Source organism: Daucus carota, chromosome 9 (genome assembly GCF_001625215.2).
Source record: "Daucus carota subsp. sativus chromosome 9, DH1 v3.0, whole genome shotgun sequence".
NCBI classification, from domain to species: domain Eukaryota; kingdom Viridiplantae; phylum Streptophyta; class Magnoliopsida; order Apiales; family Apiaceae; genus Daucus; species Daucus carota.
This window is the reverse complement of record NC_030389.2, coordinates 397,255-419,908: the sequence shown is the minus strand read 5'-3', so window position 1 is coordinate 419,908 and position 22,654 is coordinate 397,255. Positions and strand designations below refer to the sequence as shown.

Genomic DNA, 22,654 nt, shown 5'->3' with positions numbered 1-22,654 from the left:
TTCGGCAGATATAAATCTTAGAACGAATCGTATCTAAATTTAAAATCATTCAGCTGAACTATAGAAACAACATGCAGATACTCGTATTTCAAATAATTATTTGTCGGGATCCGAATGAACGTGTTTGCTCATTAATGTACGTGATGGAGTATATATTTGCTCGGCATATGGTGGGGTCTGAAGTCTGAACAGCTGAGAGCAGTGGTGATATAGAAGAGTCTGCTTGTCATCTCTCTCGGTCTCCACTAGACTTGTAGTAGTTCGTACGTGCTGCTAGTAATGATGACGCTGACGAATGCTGAAGAAATTTGTTCAATGGCTTTTGCCAAAACACCGCGAGTAGATTTAAATAATGTAGTCCGCTGTTGTAGTATAAAATGAGATATGATAGTCATACATTTTCTAGCTAGGAACAAGAATAATCATTTCTCTGCTGGCTACTGCTATGTGTTCGGCTGAATTAGGAGGCGGTTTGCGTCTGTTTAAAATAAGTATTTCTTGCTTAAAATAAAAAAGTGGAGCAGAAATTATAAGCAAGTTAAAACTTATAAGTGATTAAAGTGTTTGAGAAAAAAGTAGAAGTCCTGAAATAAAAGCTAGCATTACTAACTTTTTACAAGTGCTTCTTGATTTATTACACAAACGATACGAATAAGTGTTTCCAACTTATAAACTCACCAAGAAGTTGGGCTTTTAAGTGCTAAACAAACACCCACTCTATATATGTTGAATAATATATACTCCGTATTTGAGATGGAGAACTTGCACTTGTAGTGTGCGTTTTACACTTACATTTTAATACTACTATTCTTTCGGTTTCGGTGTAAATATTAGTGGTTGTATACTTGCATATTCTGCCGAATGTCTTCGTGTTTGGGTGGTTCTAGAGTAGTATTACATATAATTTCGGATTTTCATAATTTAAGTTGAACGGATACATAACTCCGATAAAATCAGTGACGAAATGATATTAAATGAAATAATATGGTAATATCTGTCTTGAAATTCTTTTTTGCCATATCCATGCCCGAATCTGGGTGACAAATAATAATATTAAATCATATATTCCGTAAATGCCTTCCACTATGAGTTTAGTTAAGTATCGTACTTTGAGATTGCAATATTTCATATGTGAGTAATTTTAATTTGATATGTTGAATATTATGCTTTGGTTTATAAAATACAACCAAAAGTAAGTTGCAAGTCAAGGTAAGACTGTCATAGAAAGATTCATTATTCCTTTGGCTAGAAGTATATGTATGAACTTCACATCTTGTTCAGCAGAAATTGAGTATTAAGTAAAACAATAAAGCACCACTAGAACATGTACATAGCTATACAGTTCTATAATGAATCTGGAGCACCCCATTTTTTGCTCACAATCAACTACCAAATTCTTCTCACAATTTTCTGTTCCTAGAAGAATTACAACAGCTCTGATTGTTCAATTCGAGCATGTAAGTTGGCAACTTTGGCAGGTTCCGGGCTGTAGCCTTGGAGTAATATGTCCAAAGCCAATCGGGACCAACTACTTTTATGCCTCGGCCTATGCAGTCTTCTGCAGTCCAAACTTGTAACGCGTCAAGTCATCGGAATACAGTATTCCATCACGTAGGGTGAGCCGTCTCAGTGCAATACCAAATCGAGACTGAAGGACAGAGACGACAAACTAAATCAAATTCATACAATTGAGAGATAAATATAGCATGTAACTACACTAATGTGTGAGAAGGTTGATTTACCCATTGGAATGCTGCTAGTGCCCACCAGCAACCAGCCAAACCATATCCTCCCCCAGTCAACAACTGCATTAAGAATAAGCATTTCGTTAATTGTCCATATCTCGCAACCACATTACGTATTTTAGCAAAATAAGATTAATACTGGAAATTACTCGAATAAAAAGGGAGACCAAGAAAAAAATGAAATAGAAAAGATTATTAGATATCAACTTATAATTTCTCTGTTGCTAGGAGGTTATGCGATCATACAACCACGCCCTTGTTGATTGAGCATGACAAACACATTATGTTAAAAACTTACACATGATAATGTAAACTCTTTCAGAACTTGAGATTCTCAAAATAAATTCATACCAGCAAGACGAGAGCCCCCAATGAAAAAATCCCACTCATCGACATACTAATAAATTTCAAATCTCGCCCAGCCTGCATAGGGAGAGGGAGAGAGAGAGATGATTATACTACTTCTAAAGATATAGCAAGATTGATGATTATCAAAAAGTAGAAGCATAACCATTTTATGTTATATTTTACACTGTTTCAACTTCATCAGAATTTAACTAGATTATTAACAGGAATGTGATCGATGTGGTCTAATTAATCTAAAACTTATTATCCCTCCATATGTTGCTGCTATGTACCACTCGACAGACCAAACGAAATTTCCAGAGAGGAACACTAAATTTCAGGATTTACCAATAATGTCCCTTCGAGACTATGAGTACTTGGAGTGATACTCAACGCAATAAAATATGGAACTAGAACCGTATGCATCTGCACAGACGTAAACAAAGTTGTAATGTCAAGAAAACAGACAATTTCACACAATCTTCTTAATATAGTACAAGTAAAAAATATACTCCGCGCTTCCTTATCTTACATAAGAATTAACCAATGCAAAACTATTCATTATAAATATACCATGATCTATGATACTGTCAGGAATTTCCGACAAATATACCTGAGTCTACATCTGTACACTTTATGATACAAGAAAGGACTAATTGGTCCCTATGACCTATTTCAAGTTTGAAGAAGCACAAGGAACTGACACTATACAGTTTAAACTGACTGATAGCCCCTAGGTTCCTATGTATAGTTTCCTTTCCAGCAAAATAAAAATGAGATTTTCTGGTATCATACCTCCTTTATGACGGCAGCATCGGGTGAAAAGGCTTGGGGAAACAACCAGGGGACAGATGTTCCAATGCATCCTAATATAAGCCCCGTCAATGCTCCAATAATAACCAGAGACTTCAACAACATTCGAGCCTGTTCAGCACCTCAAGTACTTCAGAAATACATTTCCAATCTAAATTGAGATTTTGGAAGTAGAAAAGAATAATTGCCTCCAACCAAACCCATCAACTTCATTTAAGAAGAAGATTTAGCCTTGAGAATTAATTTACTTTTTCAATATTTAATAGACATGGAAAATTTTACAAGCAATAGTGAGATAATAAACTTTAACAGTTAATGTCCATATAGAATGAATGTACTAACCCTCGACAGATTGCGATTAACTCCATACATCAGCTCAGGCATAAATGATTGAGCAGTTTGAGATAGAGGCTCACCCCATACTGTACACAAGCAGTAAATCTGGATCATGACCTATAATAATTCCGATTTGGCAAGGTAAATGTTTGAAAATGTCTTGCACATAAAAAGAACATACAGTAAATAAGGAGTTAACAATGAAATGCAATGGACCTGATGAGCAGCAACACTTTGTACGCCCATAGATGTAGCAAAATAAACAATCAGAGAGTAAAAACCGACCTAGAAATCAATTAGTTAGTTGAATAATTACGAGAAACTGCAGCACGACCAGGAGGATGAACTATGTCGTCACTTACCTTTGACGTCATTGTTATAAAAACTGGAGCAGCAAGATTATATATATTTTGCAATTCACTGAAGGATGGAACAGAGAGGGTGAAACCATTATATCCTTTCTTATTCAGAGCTTCAACCATCATATAACCTGCAACAACCTACACATTTTAACAAATAACATATATAAGGGAAACAATGTATAATCAATGAGTTTTAAGTTTTAAAGCATCAACACAATTTACTATTGAAAAAAAAGCTAAACATAAAATAGATAGTTTTTTTGTACATACTTGCGATGCCATAGTTGCCCATGCTGCTCCAGCAATACCATATCCTAAGACTGAGCATAACACCACATCACCAATCCCATTTATAACGGTAGCAACTGCCAAAGCCTTCAATGGGCCCCATGAATCTTTCATTCCAAGACTGAAGCCACAAGAAAACCGCTAAATTGATTAGTCGCAAGCAAAAGGCAACAGGCATTCAGATATTCAGAGATGGAAATAGTACTGGCACAGGGTAGGTCTCCCTGGTGTCAAATTATGCTGTAAATAAATAGTTAACTGCAACTAATGACTCTCCAAATTATGCATACTCATTGGTCCTTAATAACAATTATATACATTCTTCACTACAACAAGACATGCTAACTATTATAACAAAACATGATAATTATTATAGTCCATACTGACATTCATGAAGGTGCTTGGAAAAATTTCATATGAGAAGATTTAGTTGTATATTTCACAGAAGTTGACAACTGATTATACCTTGCGCTCTGACCAACCCATCCAATTTGAGCTTGAGTGTATTTCTCTGAGTTTGTGCCTCTTTATGGCCTTATTATGTAAAAAGTACATTCATTTGTAACCTTTTTTTAAAAACATTGCAACAACTATAAATTTGTCAAAATTGGTTAAGAAACAGCAACGATCTATGAACAAAATTTGAAATGGCGTTGCTATAGCAAATTAATGGTGTAGTGTCAGGAAGGTCTAAACCTAGATTACAAGCAACATTTTGTGCCCCTGAAACTATATAATAGTATAATACACAAATATAAATCCTGTGTGCAAGGCATGTTTGGAGTAGTAACTTTAAGGGATGCCCGGGCCAAGGATAAAATGGAATAAATACACGAGGAAACAGACATTTGCATACAGACACGTAAATAGGCTGACCATCTTTTGTTAAACAGCACAAATAATAAAAGTACTTTAAAAGTGAACAGACAAATGGTGTTTCCCACCAACCGAGCGCTATGAAAATCATATACAATTCTTCAAAGAAGACATTCCATTTTTTCATGCCTGTATACTGGGGTTTGGGATGAGAATGAAAATAGGAGCTCCCAGTGCACCCAAGGTTTTAAAGTTAATAGTTCACAATTTTGTTCCTTCAAAGATTTTTCCGGTCAGCAATATCTTTGACTGAAAACCAAAATAAGTCATGATATATATAAGTTATAAATAAAGCACACATGGAAAACGAAAATAAAAGAAAAGGGTAATAAAGTTTTTACACACGGTTTAATACAGGACCTGTATATTGGGGTTGGCAATAAGTGTGACAAAAGGAACCAGCCAAGGCATGAAAGATTATAGGGCCGCGAATTCCTCCGGGGCAGGTACAGGAGGTTTGTAAACAACTTCCGTGTTCTCATAGAAATCGAGCCCGTCTTTTGTGTCAGAAGTACCTTTGGCAGGGAGAATAAGAATAAGTCACGATATATAAATAAAGCTCATATGGAAAAAGAGAACAATAAACAAGGGTGACGGGATTTACATACTGTTTATAACAGGAGGGCGTGTAAATTGGGGTTGGAGATAAGTGTGACAGAAGGAACTGCCTGAGGCAGCCAAGGCATGAAAGATTATAGGGCCATGATATTCCTCCGGGGCAGGTACAAGAGGTTTGTAAACAACTTCCGTGTTGTCATAGATATCGAGCCCGTCTTTTGTGTCAGAAGTACCTTTGGCAGGGAGAATAAGAATAAGTCACGATATATAAATAAAGCTCATATGGAAAAAGAGAACAATAAACAAGGGTGATGGGATTTACATACAGTTTATAACAGGAGGGCGTGTAAATTGGGGTTGGAGATAAGTGTGACAAAAGGAACGTCCTGAGTCAGCCAAGGGATGAAAAATTATAGGGCCGCGATATTCCTCCGGGGCAGGTACAGGAGGTTTGTAAACAACTTCCGTGTTGTCATAGATATCGAGCCCGTCTTTTGTGTCAGAAGTACCTTTGGCAGGGAGAATAAGAATAAGTCACGATATATAAATAAAGCTCATATGGAAAAAGAGAACAATAAACAAGGGTGATGGGATTTACATACAGTTTATAACAGGAGGGTGTGTAAATTGGGGTTGGAGATAAGTGTGACAAAAGGAACGTCCTGAGTCAGCCAAGGGATGAAAAATTATAGGGCCGCGATATTCCTCCGGGGCAGGTACAGGAGGTTTGTAAACAACTTCCGTGTTGTCATAGATATCGAGCCCGTCTTTTGTGTCAGAAGTACCTTTGGCAGGGAGAATAAGAATAAGTCACGATATATAAATAAAGCTCATATGGAAAAAGAGAACAATAAACAAGGGTGATGGGATTTACATACAGTTTATAACAGGAGGGTGTGTAAATTGGGGTTGGAGATAAGTGTGACAAAAGGAACGTCCTGAGTCAGCCAAGGGATGAAAAATTATAGGGCCGCGATATTCCTCCGGGGCAGGTACAGGAGGTTTGTAAACAACTTCCGTGTTGTCATAGATATCGAGCCCGTCATTTGTGTCAGAAGTACCTTTGGCAGGTTGGATAAGAATAAGTCACGATATATAAATAAGGCTCATTGGAAAAAGAAAATAAAATATACAAGGGAAATGGGGTTCAAATACAGTTTAAAACAGGAGGGCCTGTATATCGGCATTGGAGATAAGAGTGACGAAAGGAACCTTTTAAGGTAGCCAGGCTTTTGAAGTTAACAGCGCAGCAATATTCCTCCGGGGCAGGTACAGTAGGTGAAGGTTTATCAACATTTTCCAAGTCCTTAAAGAAGGCGTCCCGGTTATTCAGGTCAGCAACAGCTTTTTTCTTATTGTTACGTTGCTTCTTCTTACGAGATTTGGAAGCTTTTTTGTTGTTTCGTTGCTTCTTTCTGTAAAACTTCTTCGACTTGCCCATTTCATTAGTTGTCTACTGCTAGATCAACAAAAATTACCGATCAATTTCAATAATCGTTCATGCCGGCATAATATACATATAAAAAGTCATCAATCAATTTATATACAATATAATTTCAATTTATTTAGCAAAACGAAAGACAAACAAACCTAATTTATATACACATATATATCAGCAACAACCACCAATCAATATCAATAATCATGTATATATATGTATTAACAGCCCAGCAACAACCTCTCGAAATCCTCTGTACTCCCAAAGCTAAAACGAAACAAGCCTCCGACTACACGTATTCATTCTAATTCTGTTAAACTCTCTATTACTGTTATTCTCCTCTACATTGTCATCTTAAGCTTTGATTAAACTCTATTATCGTGACGCAAGATATAAACATATGTGAACAATTAGCAATCAAATTCAAAAATATAAAACAAATACACTTTTAATGAAAGGGGAGCGAAAACCTAGCTCGGGGATTTCAACAAGCGCGACCATGAACAATTGACCCGATACCTATAACGGCCTCTGCTGGGCTGGGCTAGTGGGCTGGGCTGCAAACATCCATCCATCTGTATTATAATTCCTGAATCATGCAAACTCGCCGCCTAATGTCACATGTTTAAAGTATTGACATGTGACATGTCAGACATATTTTCATATATTTATCTCTGAAATATCAAATTTATTTAATACATATAAATTATTTCAAATTTAAAATAAACAATAACTTTTCACATTAAATCTACCTAATGCAATAACTACTTTCATAATTATATCATTTTTGAATTTGTGCTAAAAATATAATTGTTAATCAAAATGAAAGGAAAATAATTATTTTTTTTGAAACTAAAAGGATCATAATTATTAAATACACTGCCATAATTTATTCAAGAAGTTAAATGTATGCAAGATTTCGTTAAAAAAAAAATCTCTATTACACGTAAATATGATACATGTATAGAATAAGTTAAAAGGATTATTTTAATATGTGCTATGATTTTTCACACAAATTGCTATACTTCTATTTTAGAGCGGATAATTCTAATATCGAAAAATTATAAAAAAAAAATTAAATCTTATTTCAACATGTTTTTTTTTTTATCAAACTTATTTCAACATGTTAAGATTTATTTAACATATAGTGCGGTTCCGTCTGCCCGGATTGCTTGATTTAGGGTGGTTAAATTAAAAACTGAAAAAACAGGGGGTAGTTTTGGGGGAAAAAATGATTCCAGTTGGTTAGAGCAAGTGCAATGGCAAGCTCAAGTGCTCTGCCATTTCTGTCCTTTTTCCTTGACACGTAATCAAAAGGTGGCCTCTTATAAAAACTGGGCAATACACTCCAGCCCAGGTTCATAAGATTATCAAATTTGTAGTGTATAACTTGTATAAAATATGAATAAAACAAAGAAAGTCAGGAAAAACTGCTCGAGTTGGCCAGCCCAGGAGGCAGGAACACGGGCCTGGCCAACTTCTCTCCTCTTCTCCAGCGCTTCAAAAACAAACAGGTCCCTGCCTCTCTCTTCCACATCAGCAGTTGGGCTCTGCATTGGACTTGCTCTTAGGAAAGTGAAGAAGCCCTTGTTGTCCACCTGTCACACATGAGCACTCAAGTTGCAGGGACTTTGTAAGTTGAGGAATCCCCGGTCTGTACTTTGTAGTCTTGCAGAAACCATTTCTTACTGAAATATTGTCTTTCTTTTGGTGAATAACTATATATTAAAGATCCCTTATTGTTCCGGTTAACAATAAGAGATTAAGAGCTGTTAATAACAAGAGATTTAAGAGTTGCTACTATGTCCAGGAAAATCATTGTGTATTGTAAAATTGATAACTTGGCAGGGAGGTTTAGCTCCGTCATACTAATTTATAGTAACATTTTTATACAGTAGCAGACAAGTGTTAGACTATATATCTCCACCATTTTAGTCTGGACTCAAAGTTTTATATATCCGTTATAGGTAATGGAGTGATTATTTAAAGAATTTGGTACATATTTCTTCATCACTTGTAGACAATAAGTAACGACAGTGAGTTGTGAAAACTTGTAGACTTAAACATGGAGCATTTATCAGCATGTCCCAAGCTCAGCATTCGGGTTTATAGAACAGGTATCTTTGAGTTTTTTGAAAACGAATTCAAGGAACAACTTCCTATGGCCACAAACACTATGCAAGTTCATGCAGTAGCATTATCGGGTGACACAAAGTGCAGGTCCATTAGCAGTACTATGGAATAAATTTACTGGCCTCAAACAGAAACTAGACAGTGTGATGAAAACTGTGTTGGTTGTATGGTTTTATGGCACTAACATTGATCTTATTTATTATGGAGAGTCCTACAAGAAAGAAAGCAAACACAACATTCGATCCAAATATATTCACCCCTACCAAACACAGCATTAAATGTTCGATATCCCGTAAAGCAACAGCGCAGCTCAGCTCAGCTCAGCTCAACTCAAATCAGGAGGCCGTATACCTGATAACTGAGTTTGAATACCCCCAGCAGAATATGGTTTCTACACTGATCACTACTATCCAATTTGAGATTGAAAGTGTACATAAGGCAGATAGATCATAGATTATATAAAGGGTATCCTGCCAAATCTGGGGACAAACTAAAATACATTCTACACTGGTGATGCAAAGAGACAGCTTCACTGAAGCACAACACAGCAAAATTGCAAATTACAGAAACTTCAAGGAAAGTTAACTAAAATGTTGACAGAATCTTATAACTTAGTTTCCCTGGACTTCTACCGTCCCATATATTATATATATCTGCTACAAGTTACTGTGCAAAACATTGTACCAACAGCACAAAATACAAGCATACCAACTGTAACGTCAGGTACAACTAATTCGTCCAACACAACAAATTTCATCAGCATATGAAGCCTGTAGCACCAGCTATCACGTGCTGAGTTTATATTCTGTCAGACTCTAGACTTTGGGACATCAGATAATTCATGGTGTTCCTAGAGCAAGAATATCACTTCTTTGAAATGTATCCGTACTGCAAAAAACAAAAATAAATTTCCAGTCAAGTTGACCAATTAAGCAGCTTAAACCAACAATATCGACCTAATAACTTTGCCACACAATTATTCTAAAGATATGTCATCTAGTTAAGCTTATAATAGTACAATCTGATTCATAGAAATAAATCAGTCAAGTGATGCATGCAAGTCCGGAATTCTTTATCTTTATATAAAAATTGCAGAACGCCACTAATATTAGTTTAAAAACCTGATAGTAAATAGAAGCACAAATTCAGCTATTCAAACACCAATTTTGGAAAATGAGTTCAAACTCATCCAGTACCTATGCGGCATTACACACACGAAACAATAGGTTTCCCCCATTATAACCATACTACAGACACTTGTTAAGAGCCTGAAGTGACATCTTTTTTAATATCTAGATATTAATTGAAAACTGCATGAAGCATACCCGTACCAGATACAGTATAAAAACCTTGAACTCGAATGTTTCAAATCTATCCAAGATTGTATAAATGAAGAATGACACTGTAGACTAATTTCCTGTTTGAATTAAATCCATCAAGGGAATAGATGGAGATTGGAGAATAAAACCTAGTAAAGAACACTAATCCAGATTCCTAAAAAAAGTTCAATACCATGTATCGGCCAAACCTCATATTATTTTCAACAAAAAGTGGAATATAGCAGTCATGAATATCTAGTACCAAGTGTCTCTTGCATATGCAGATTTGGGACAGGGTGCCCTATTTTTTTATAAACAGGTCATTCCTATGTTCAAATCTGTGACCTAGCGGATAGCTATAACAAGAAAGACACCAGTAAAAGGCCTAGAATAACTAGAATGTGTTATTAGTTCTTACTTGTTACCATACAAAATTAGTAAAACTAACCAAACTAGCTTAATTACTCCCCCAGTTTTCATAACCATAGAAGCTAAATAGTTTTGTTCCTCTTTTTAGGTATGTAGGAATATCAACTTCACCAAAATGGCTAATTAAAAAGTTGCCATAACATTGTTCATTTAGAGGTCTACCGCTCCATGCATTAATTGGCAATGTCTCCATGACCATTGTGCCTTCATCATAGATATCAATCATCCACATAAATAACTAATCTCAGATGAGAATTCAACAAGAACACATGGACCTTATATACCTCGATCTTTTTCAAGTCTCTCTCATGAAAGACCTTACTGGAACCACGCTTTCAGATTCATGATCACCACCACTTTGGATATCCATTCCATGTTCCTTTAATAATCAAGCGTGAAATAAGATTGTAAAATTTAATATAAGGGCAACAACATCTATTCAGTAAGTAATTAGTTAGATATTCCCCTGCAAATCAGAGCTTTACAACTAAGATTCACTGAAGGAGCAGGGGAATACCGGAATGTAGAAAAATACCTGGTTGTTTGAAGTCTGGCCATGTACGTTTCGGGGCCTGGCATTTAGGTCAATTAAGCTTGTGTCCATATTCCGACCACCATCATCAACATTATCGAGCATTGGAACAGGTGCTGTCCTATGATATTGTTGGTTTTCAACCCTTCGTTGCTGGTCCTCAACCCTGTGATTTTGCTGGTGTTCAGCCCTATGATTTTGCTGATTCTGTTGGTTCTCCGCTCTTTGATTTTGCTGGTTTTCTCTTGTCACAAACGTGAATGGGTAATTAGATTCCCTCCTTGATTCACCTGGATCAATAGGTTGCAAACCTAGCTCATCATTGCTTCCAGCTTTATCCCCAGGGAACTGCCGACAGATGACATTTTTAAAAAGATAAATAAATTGAATTTACGCATAAATGAGACACAGTAGCTTTATTAATGATCTTTGTTTAAAATTAAATGACAAACCTCAACCCTTTGCCTCAACATTAGATATCTTCCATGTTTTCTTTTTCCCCCAACGTGAACGACCATATCACATTGCAAGCAGAGAGAACTCCCATCGATCTCACAGTAGAAGAATGCTGCACAGTAGTTTTATAGGAAAAACTGAATTTCATTGACTATTCTATTGGTGGTTTGGAAGTTTTTCCAAACAAAGATATGTATCAAGAACATAATAAACTGCATACCAGGCGCATTTTCACAAATGTCACACCGCGGCACATCACTTGGGTCAGCAAGTCCAACCCGTACATGTCGGCTAGCAAGCTTGTTACACATATGTACCTGACATAACAATTACATATGCCAAACATACTTCAGTAAGTTGTAACTCGCAAGTACCCTTTGGATTGGCCATTGGATCTGGTGATCAAAAGCTAAAAGTAGTGACAGTTATTATCTCATAGCTATTTCTGACAACTGTATATATTCATATCAACTACTTGCAACTGAATGACCAATTGCCGTTAGAAACCTAGACATTTTTTGGCCAATTTATTGTACTAAAGATTATTATATCATAAATTATGTCAAAAAAATTTATGGAAACTGCTATGTCAGTATATTCAGGTTATACTTGGTTTGTCTTGGTTAAGAGTAGCTGGTTACAGAAATCCGGAAGCACATGCAACCTACTAAAGCCAAGAGCAATTTTCCATCAAAATAACCAATTTACTGTCAAACAAATTCATTTTGGTGTATGCGAATTTTGAAAAAAGGGAGGTTTGTATGATGTATGAGATAATTTCATTTGAATTGGTCATATTAAAACATTTGGGGTGATTTCGTGTCGTTTGACATATATAGCAATTGTATTGCAATCCTTAATAGTACAAAGATTTTAAGGATCACATATCTATGCAGCTAATATCATCATCCACACCAGGGTGCCTAAGAAACCTCTAACCTTTTTCCTATTTGGCATATGCTCATGGAGTATAAACTATAGTTGAATATGCTTTTATCAGAAACAATTAGATGCCGTATCTATTAGATGCTCAAGAAATTTATACATATTAAAGATAAGCGATATGGCTTGTTCAAGTTTGCTAGGTTGCATTCCGCAAAAAAAGATTGCCTTATAACATATATGTGTTTAGGGTTCAAAAACGCAAATAGAAGCAAATATATTACAAAGACACATGTAGCAATATTTTCACCACAATTAACAATTACATGAAACTGGAAGCGACGTGATATGATGCAATTGTAAAAAAAAAAAAAAGAGGGTACCTTTACAAATTTTAGCATTATAGCTGCAGTAACAACACAATAACATATAAGCAACAAAATAAATTTCTATAATATCTTATAAAAAATATTTATATAAAAAAGTTTCAAACATATGAAATTAAGGAATAACCTGATTTGCTTGAAACTGAGACCAAGCTGAATTAATAATTTGAATTTTCAGAGATTAAGTATTTGAATTTGACCTTCTTTAGTTCAGTTGCCGCCAGTTTTGACCTACTTATATGGATGGCTATTGTTGGTAGCCGAAGTTACATTTTTTTTAATGATGTTTGCCCTTCATTATAAAAACTTTTACAATCACTGAAAACAAAAAAGGAATTATCCACAAAGGCATGATTAATCGATGCCCACACCCTCCTCCCATATAAGCTTTTAACCACTAATGAACACGAACCCTAACCGTCACACAGTAAACTGTATTCGACAATCTTGTTTCTCCCCTAAAGCTTTACTTCAATATACATAATACTATAATTACCAAAAGTAGCTCCACACAGAATGTCATCCAATAAATCAACATAACAATTTCATCACAAGCATTCAAGTCCCACTATTCAACCTAATTTCCTGTTTTCATCCTCAAAAATTCACCATCCAGAAAGAAAACAAATCACCATTGTACTCATAACCCACCTCCTAGTTTCACCTTTTCAAGAAAATGTGCATAATGGTAAAACATGATAAACCAGATTATCACATATCAAACGGTATTCGAGAATTGTGTTCAGCTCCACACAGAATGTCACCCAAGAACTCAACAAAAACAATTCATCACAATCATTCAAGTCCCACTATTTAACCTAATTTCATGTTTTTCATCCACTAAAAATCCATCATCAAGAAAAAACACACCTTTTAGTTTCACCTTTTGGAGAAAATGTGCATAATGGTAAAACAAAATAAGCTAGATCCATTAGATAAAATCTTTATTTCCTAATAAAAAAATGAATTGCAAAGAGTAAGAAATGAAGCAAGTATAGTAATTAAGATGAGACCTTTTCATCACAAGCACGACAAAGGGCAGCTTCATCTGCAGCACAGAAGATGATAGCAGCAGCACTCTCACACACATCACACAAAGTTCTCATCTTTCTTTAATACCCACCTTTCTTTCTTCTGTATCTATATGTGTGTATATTTTATATCAAGTTTTTGTGTATTTCTTCATTTTCCCAGAAAATAAGCAGCAGAGAGATAAAAGGTTGTGTACTATCTTGTTTTAAATTTGTAAAGAGATAGATAGATGTATGTTTGTGTGTATAGGTGTATGTATAGAAAAGAAGATGGAAGAGAGTGAGAGAAGGTGAAGAAAACACAAGACCAAGAGAAACAAAAGAGGAGCAGGCCTCTGCTAGAGTACAACTTTATATATGCATCTCATTAATATTTGATGAAAAGAAGTGTTCTTATTTACTCATGGAAAACTTAGGGGCGTATTAATAATAGATCGCACGCCACAAAATTGATAGGATTTAAGAACGGATATTTTAAAATTTTATCATTTTTGATCGAATTTCAAAAAATTTAAAATGCATTAAAAAATACCACAAAATACATAAATTTATGAAATCCAAACAAATCTATTAGCACTTGAATTTTATCAGATTTTAAACAATCTCAATTGAATATCATCGAATTTTAAGCATAATTTAAAATCCTAATTAAATAGCACTAGATTTTGTAGCATAATTTAAAATCCAATTGAATATTCAAGATTTAAATTGATTTCAAACAATCCCAATCGCATACCCTCATATTTCATGAATGAAAAAATGATTTAAAATCCCAATCAAATATACCCCTGTAAATTTAATTTAGATTTTAGAATTCGCGCAAGAACATCCACTTTGAATTTTAAATTTTACATTGAACAATTAAATGTGGTTTGGAAATAAATAATGATATATTTAATGTTAGACATAACAAGAGAATAAAACTTGATAATGTATTGTAAATATCTTAATTAAATTATTTTGTTTTTTTTTAATGTAAATTGTTCCGAATGACACTAATGATAAACATACATGTTTATATTTCATGACAAAATGAAAGAAATAGATAAAATATATTTAAGAAATAAAACTTCATATTCCAATGTTAGATATTAATACATTACTAAGATCTTACTTATTTAAAAATAAATATTATGTGACTAATATAAATCATATGAAAAAAACATACAATGTATATGGAAAAATATTAGGTATTTACAAATTTCTTTTCTTAAACTTAATTGATAATTAATTATTTATTCAACCCACACTAATAATAATGAAACACTTGTATGCATATCAATTATCCAATTAAAATTAATCATACATCTGTCACATCATCTAGAAAAAAATTGAAAATATAATTTGAATAGTCAATGCTATGTGTAAAATTTTAGTTCATATTCACGTTAATATAAGTTTTGGTTTTATCAAAATATATACACCGGATATTCATCGAGAAAATAATAAAACAGTACTGAGATTATTTATATATATATACACTAATTTCAAAAGAGTCACACATTTAGTTATCCACCAAAAATAAAGTTATGTAAATAATAATAAGTATTATATGATATAAATATACAACTGTCATAGTATACCTGTAAAGTTTTAGTCTGCATTCACGTCATATGCTTGCGAAAGTTTTGATTTTATCAAACGGTTTTTCTATGGTGTGCCCAAGGGCACACACTAAGCACTAAAACTTATAAATTTGGGAGATTTTGATTGGCTTACACTCTTTAATAATGATGGCCCCCCTTGCATTTACAACAACCACACCAATCAAATCCCTCCAATCTTATAAATGTTAGTGCTTAGCATGTGCCCTTGGGCACACACTAGACAAACCCTTTATCAAAATATATAATACCGGATATACATGAATCAAGAAAATGATAAAAGTGGGAGTTTCGAGAAGGTGTATTTGGGAACAATGAGTAAGGTAGCGAGGACCACAAAGAAATGCTTAAAAAAGCAACCAAGACAGATGTCCACTTACGTCAAAAGTCCAAGGATTTTTTAGTAGTACCAGATTTTAAAGATTGATTCCACATCTATTTTGTGGCCACAAAAACTTGTCATGAACTAGTAGTATTAATTACTTATACACACACCCTTGTAAATTTAAGTATGTGGTTGAGACTGCAAGTGAAAGGGACCATCAATGTTCTAACATCCACTAAATAAAATATCTTGTGTGGCCCATTTCCATATTCAGGCCTGCCTTCTGTTTCTACAGAGTTAAGCAAATATACACATACTATTTCATACACTTAACTTTTCTTCAATTATCTTACACTAAGTATCCATACATGATACACCCTTCCAGTGAAAAGTAATTTTATGATTTTGCAAGAACAAATGTGTCGATATATTATTTATATTTTACTGTGTTTTGGGCTTTTGGCAGAGAGAGAGGGGAATGTGCACTTTAGAGGATAACAAATTAACAATACATTATAACAAAGTTTTAATTTTTTTTCCATAATTTCATTATGAATAGCATTCTCTAATAAATATCTCTTGCATTTGTTTGTTCAAGAATTTTATAATTATACCAACTACCTAAGTAGTATTATATTTTAATACTGGACTTTTCCCCGAACCAATTTTAAAACATAGGACATTTTTCCTCTTGATTGGCTTAGTTTGATATTTCTCCTCCGTCAATTTTGTTTGGTATATATCAACAAATAAACGTATCTCTCCAAATTTCAAATTATACATGCACCAGATGTGCATTCGCTTCATAAAGGAATACAGTAGTTAAAACTTTACATCTCCAACAATTATGTTGCTTTTCTTCAACACACAAATGTGAGAAGTCACCATCAGGCAAAGTCGGTAAGATGCATTGATAAAAGATTAGGCAAGCTTCGAAGCAACAAGGCTTTTGCCTCTGGCCACTCATCTTTGTACAAGACAAATATTGCACATCACTTCTTTACTATACAATTTACTTTTTTTGCCAAAGATAGGAAAGCATCAAACTTTCTACTAACCCGATCTCCTTTCCTATTATAATAAATATATAATAAATCAAAACAATTATCTTATACTCTATCGCCATTTCCATACTATAGTTTGCATCTCATATCATATTTAAAACATCAGGCAGAAGCAAAATAAATAAACAGATGTTTTTCGAATATAAACACTTGAATTAAACATTTGCTCCTTCCAAACAAAAGAAACTCAAGAGAAAAGAGCCAAAGCCATATGATTTGAAATACAAATATGGTTTCGTGATGCATGATATGAATTTATAGGCTTCAAATTAGATAGACCTTGATAGAGATTTTCATCAACCATGCTAGGACACTTTCACTTTCTACCAGCTTCCTACCATCTTCAAACCCGATAACTTATGTGAGTCAACCATACAACATTATAGTTCAACATAGTGTATGCCATACTAAACTGGAAAGAAAAGAAATAATTTAAACATTATGATCATTGAGCAACAGTGCAACACAATTAACCCCTAAGCGAGTATTTCTTTCCTGTAAAGGCTTGAAATTTTGGCTCTTCTTTCGCTGAGGACTGCTCTGGTTTAGTCTCCTTAGCGGCTTCCTACAAGACAAGTAATTTGTAATAGCTTAATATACATGATACAGTTGACTGTCCAAGTAAGTAGTAAAAGAAAATTTACCAAGTACCTTTGGTGTTCCATTTGGCTTATTTGCATTTGAACCAAACACAAGTTTACCCTGCGACTGGCGTGAGCTACTTTGGGCACTAGATCCTAAAGAAGGCTGTCCCCTTCCACTAGAAGTGACAGGTTGCTTGTCTCTGGACCCAGAAGAAGAAGAAGGCGGTGGGGACTCAAACTTCAAAGGCTTCCCGTCTAAACGTCTCCCTGCTCCTGTGAAAGGATTAAACTTCGGTTCAGCCTCAGCTGCAGCCTCTTGACCTGCAATTTTTAATATATTAGTTTATGCATCTGAGAAACAAAGACATACTGATATACATCATTCAACACGATAGCAAATTTGAAACACGATAGCAAATTTGGTGTTCAATTAAATAATGGCAACAGGGTGGAGGAGAGTGTTCATAAATTTGATTAGCAACCCATTGCAAAAAATTACCTTAAACAACAGGTTCACACGATGAAAAGTATAACATTGCACACATGAAAATGACAACACCATAAGTCCATGACATAGTCAATACAATATATAGCTTATACCCTGTGCAATGCATCGGTCCTTTTTGCAAATTTATATTTGACATTTATTTAAATTTATATCTGTTACATATTTTGACTCAACAAAATACATAAATATGTATCTTCCAAACTTTATAAAATAAAGCAGAGAGAGGACAGGGGCCTTGACTGGCCATAATTGTATTTCTATTCAGAAACAAAATGGGGACTTGCAATTCGAGGAGGAGGGGGGGGGGGGGGGGGGGGGGGGCAGATACCATTTCTTTAAAAATTAAGAAAAACAAAATATGAAAGTGGATAATTAAAGAGCCACTCATATATAAGATATATGTACCAACTACCAAGTTGCAGTTTATTACCTTCTATTGGTGCCTTGCTTGAAGGAAGAGATGTGGCAGGCTTTTCTGGTTCCTTGTAATCAAGAGGAGGAGCGAAGTCCACCTCACAGTCTGTCTCAATGATAGTTATGGCATTTGAAGGCTTTGCCTCAATGATATCTATGTAGTACTTTTTATTGTTGTAGGCTACCATAATACTGTCTCCAGTGGTTAAGCAAGAAAAGTTCCTCAGTGTAGTCTCTAAGCTGCACAATAGAAGGAACAAAAACATACTAAATAAAATTTCTTCAATCATCCCGTTTCCCAAGACTCACAGAACGAAATAGAAGGGACGTAAACGGAAAATAACATGTTCAAAACTGATAAAAAGGTGTATATGTTGGCTTACATGGCTTTTGGATTGGATATATCCAAAAAGTCCATTGTGTGGGGTTGTAGTTTTACATATGTCCCCTTTGGAAGAGTGGCATTCTTCACTCGCACAATGTCTCCTTCTTGTAGAAGCAAATTCTCCATCATCTGCGAGGAATCAATATATTATTATGCTTGAGAAAGTAGAAAGAATAAAACACAGAAGCTATGTTTAGTGGTAAATAGACTTCAAACAACACTAGCACTATTGCAATGCCAAGGCGATTTAGATATTAAACACAAGTATAGGAGTCCTACCCAGTATGGCATATATACCATGCCTTCTTCCGCAATAAACTCCAGAACCCCACAATGAGAAACCCGCTCAGTAGCCGCATTCCGCAGCTCAAACAACATTGGATAATCAATATGCAGAGACGCTGCAGTATTCAACAGATAGATTAGAACCTATACGCAGGTCATTACACTATTCTTTGGAGCGGAGGGAAGCAAAGTAAACACAGTTTTTTTAGAAAATTAACTAACCAAGGCGATCAAGAGCTGAGGGAGGCATTATAACTGAAACAAAAAGTACAGAAACTTAGTATGGTACATATATTATGGAAAAAGAATAAAATAAATAAATGTATTACTTACTTTTATCACCATTTTCTATTTGTGGCTGAAGAAATGAAAAAAAAAAAGTATGATTAGGAATTTAGGATCATTAGATAATAGTGAACACAGTGTAAAATTTACTTCAAAATCAAGTAGTGTAAAAGACCAAGGCAAGAAAAGCTTCCAAACCTTGTCAATAAAGGTTGCAGGGTAGCATCTGTAAGTTTGCTCGAATGATGTTCCACGAAATCCATATCCTTCAAAAAACTGCAAGATTGCAAACAAGAAGCACCGATAATCTTTCAAAAAAAAAAAAAAGAAGCACCGATAATAACAGCCCAAGTAAAACAAAAAGTACAAAATTTTACAGCATATAATAAGTTACTAAAAGATCAATAATATATTGACTTTAAGAGAACACTGTAAAATCCCAACAGCGGTAAACAATATAACAAGGTCAAGGTACAAATTCATGGCAATTCAAAAGTTTGAGAAGTTACAGTATATATGCAATCAACAATAGTAGGTAAGAGGACTTCATCGCAATTATTCACAATTTTTTTTGTAAGATAGTTGTAAGTTGTAACGACTATTAATTCTTCAAAAAGCTTCATGCTTGTGTATTCACTAATGGCTATAATCTACTTCTTAGGAACTCAGTTCTTGTTGGGTATTATAGGGCATGCCAGTTTGGTAAAGGTTGCATTATGAATCAAGGTAACGATTTCAGAAGTTTAGAACGGCTATGACCAGTTCTTTGCAGACTGTCATCCTAAATGGTTTGACAACAAGCAAACAGCTTTCTATCATACTATGAGCGATGTACAAGTTATTTTCTTTTGGGAGGAACATGAATTTGAAGGTTGATTATATGCAGGAATGACTAATCAATTCCAACTCTAACTTAAACAAGTAGATACACTTCAAATCCTAAATATATAAAACTCCAGTACTGATCAGATGTACGAAATGTGTCACAGTATTTGGCATACAAACATCTATCAATAATGACCTGACCATAGAAACCAACTCCGAATAAGCATAAAAGATATTTGCAAAACTGCGATTACTTAGATCAGCACATGGTTTTGCAGGCAGATCATCTAATTTAAACTGTGCGAATAAACAAATAAAGCTTGATATCTCACTACAAAAAGGTCAAAATCATAACAAATCACAGCTAAATACACAAGAAAACACACACCCACACACACCAACACATACCATGTTTGATGTTTTTCTGATTATCTTGAAAAGGCCTAACCAACAATCACAAGTCCTCTGAAACAAAAACAACAATAAATTAAAAAAACATAAAAAAATCTTGATAATTGGGTCAAATAACAAAACAAGAAGACGAAAAATCAAACCTTAATAAACTAAAATATTGATTGAAGAAAAAGCAAAGGGAATAAAGGGTATACCTAAATTAGAAGAATTGGAGTATAAAGTTTGGATCTTTATTCTGATTCCGCTGGGAATTAGAAGATTGAAGTGTTGCAGATAAGCAAGAATATTTGGACGGGAAAATAAATATAACGCACTGCTTGACGGAGTCCGGTTCAAATTTGGTTAAGATGTTTTTGGGCTTTTAGAGCCCAGCCCATTGTTGAGAATTATTATTTCTTTTAAATTCTAATTCACCTAATATTATTATTTCTTTTAAATTCTAATTCACCTAATATACTTATATTAAATTTATAACTTATAAAATTTATAGCAAAATTAACTTAACATTAATCAAGATGTGAGAATAAAAATTGTTAATATTATGATTTAGATAATTCAACCAGGTCACAACAGTAAAGAGAGTAGTGTATTCGGTTGGGATTTTAAAAAGAATTTTTTTCATTGATAAAATCTGAGGGTATTAAATTGGATTTGTTCAAAACTGATTAAAATCTTGGGATATTTCAATGAAATTTTAAATTATGCTACAAAAAATCTGGTGGTATTCAATTATGATTTTAAATTATGTTTAAAATTCGATATTATTCAGTTGGGATTGTTTAAAATCCATTAAGATTTGATGATATTCAAATGCCGATAGATCTTGTGAGATTTCACAATATATTTTATGTTTTTTTGAAATCCTAACAAAATCAATGAGATTTTGAAGCATTGTGCTTGAATCGTAAAAAAATTATATCAATTCTACGACATTTTGCCAAGAATCCGCACAAAATCAAAATCACATACAATCCATAGATAAAAAACAATCCATTAAAATCTCAATCGAATAACCCCTTAGTTTATATATATTTAACATTAAAGTTTGTTACTCCTTTTTTGGAATTTATTGATGTGATAATAAATATATCTTATAGTTTAAGGGCTTCGAAGAAAAAAAAACTTAGATATAAAATATATATTTTAAAAGAAGCGTGCATCACGTTCGCATTATTATTTATCAGATTTTTTTTCCTTTGCACCGTTGTTTGTAATTTTTTATATCAAATATTGTGTATAGAATATGACATACTCATTGCATAGTTGTTATACTTTAAAATACCCTTCCCAATTTCCTTTGTGAAACGTCCCACTCAATGATATATATTTCAAAAATAGTAAAAGTTTGTAATATAAAGTAATAATTATTTCAAAAGTTCCTCAATTATAGGTTGTTTATTATCTAGGTCCCTATCCTATTTTTATCAATAATGCGATTTTTAAACTTCAAAATTTTCAGATTTACATCTTTCCATTAAAAGTCAACTAACAGACGTTAGGTAATGCTTACGTGACTGATGCTTACATGGTTGATGCTTACGTGGCAAATTCAAACATTTAAAATTAAAGTGTTAATATCTGATGAAATTTGTTGTTTATTGTATTGTGCTTATATTGCGATCAAAAATTAGATTAATAATTTTCATAACATAAATCAGACACTCAAAAGTATCACGTTTGAAATTAACATCCAAAATATGTTCTTGTTTAACATTAGAAGAGAAACAATAATATCCACAAAGACCACAACTAGAATCAACATTCAAAGATAGTAATATTAAAACTAAGATAACTAACATAATTGAACATCGAATTGAACTAATTTATTAAGGCTGGCTAGAACGTGGTTTGGCTTTTTTTGTAGATGACAAATTAGAAGCAACTCTAGTTGGTTGTGATGAAATTTTGATTGTTTCCTTTGTTGTTGAGAAATATGGGTGACCTCCATCAGCATGTTAACACCTACACCAGTTGGAGGCGGAGGATGAAGCACTTCAACATTTTAATCTTAGGTGGCCTTCTTCTCTTCCTC

At 34.0% G+C, this 22,654-nt stretch overlaps 3 protein-coding genes across 7 annotated transcripts; all 3 read right to left on the bottom strand.

Annotated features, from left to right (window-relative positions):
• Positions 1 to 1,210: 1,210 nt before the first annotated feature.
• Positions 1,211 to 6,995, bottom strand: LOC108200983 (protein DETOXIFICATION 46, chloroplastic). Of its 4 annotated transcripts, XM_064085601.1 has the most exons (16): positions 6,536 to 6,995; positions 6,202 to 6,384; positions 5,926 to 6,108; positions 5,650 to 5,832; positions 5,374 to 5,556; positions 5,126 to 5,280; positions 4,355 to 5,014; positions 3,872 to 4,010; positions 3,602 to 3,739; positions 3,456 to 3,524; positions 3,246 to 3,356; positions 2,886 to 3,014; positions 2,439 to 2,516; positions 2,097 to 2,168; positions 1,743 to 1,805; positions 1,211 to 1,648 (listed from the first exon to the last, which is right to left on the bottom strand). In XM_064085601.1, exons 8-16 carry the CDS (start codon positions 4,001 to 4,003, stop codon positions 1,547 to 1,549), a joined length of 894 nt encoding a protein of 297 aa, XP_063941671.1. In that variant the 5' UTR covers positions 4,004 to 4,010; positions 4,355 to 5,014; positions 5,126 to 5,280; positions 5,374 to 5,556; positions 5,650 to 5,832; positions 5,926 to 6,108; positions 6,202 to 6,384; positions 6,536 to 6,995; the 3' UTR covers positions 1,211 to 1,546. The 4 variants fall into 4 exon arrangements, 3 of the variants coding, with proteins under 3 accessions (XP_063941671.1, XP_063941672.1, XP_063941673.1); XM_064085602.1 differs by lacking the exon at positions 5,374 to 5,556; XM_064085603.1 differs by lacking the exons at positions 4,355 to 5,014; positions 5,126 to 5,280; positions 5,374 to 5,556; ... (2 more) ...; positions 6,202 to 6,384; positions 6,536 to 6,995 and having other exon boundaries at positions 3,602 to 3,729; positions 3,872 to 4,009.
• A 2,432-nt stretch (positions 6,996 to 9,427) lies between these two features.
• On the bottom strand, positions 9,428 to 14,323 carry LOC108200234 (B-box zinc finger protein 19). Of its 2 annotated transcripts, XM_017368311.2 has the most exons (6): positions 13,912 to 14,323; positions 11,851 to 11,947; positions 11,627 to 11,742; positions 11,178 to 11,522; positions 10,927 to 11,021; positions 9,428 to 9,782 (listed from the first exon to the last, which is right to left on the bottom strand). In XM_017368311.2, exons 1-5 carry the CDS (start codon positions 14,002 to 14,004, stop codon positions 10,938 to 10,940), a joined length of 735 nt encoding a protein of 244 aa, XP_017223800.1. In that variant the 5' UTR covers positions 14,005 to 14,323; the 3' UTR covers positions 9,428 to 9,782; positions 10,927 to 10,937. The 2 variants fall into 2 exon arrangements, with proteins under 2 accessions (XP_017223800.1, XP_063941674.1); XM_064085604.1 differs by lacking the exon at positions 10,927 to 11,021 and having other exon boundaries at positions 13,912 to 14,287.
• Positions 14,324 to 17,109: 2,786 nt separating this feature from the next.
• Positions 17,110 to 20,955, bottom strand: LOC108200213 (uncharacterized). The gene is made up of 10 exons (XM_017368279.2): positions 20,817 to 20,955; positions 20,617 to 20,673; positions 19,582 to 19,659; positions 19,432 to 19,456; positions 19,321 to 19,353; positions 19,093 to 19,214; positions 18,812 to 18,942; positions 18,445 to 18,668; positions 17,574 to 17,827; positions 17,110 to 17,487 (listed from the first exon to the last, which is right to left on the bottom strand). Exons 2-10 carry the CDS (start codon positions 20,617 to 20,619, stop codon positions 17,392 to 17,394), a joined length of 966 nt encoding a protein of 321 aa, XP_017223768.1. The 5' UTR covers positions 20,620 to 20,673; positions 20,817 to 20,955; the 3' UTR covers positions 17,110 to 17,391.
• Positions 20,956 to 22,654: the final 1,699 nt, after the last annotated feature.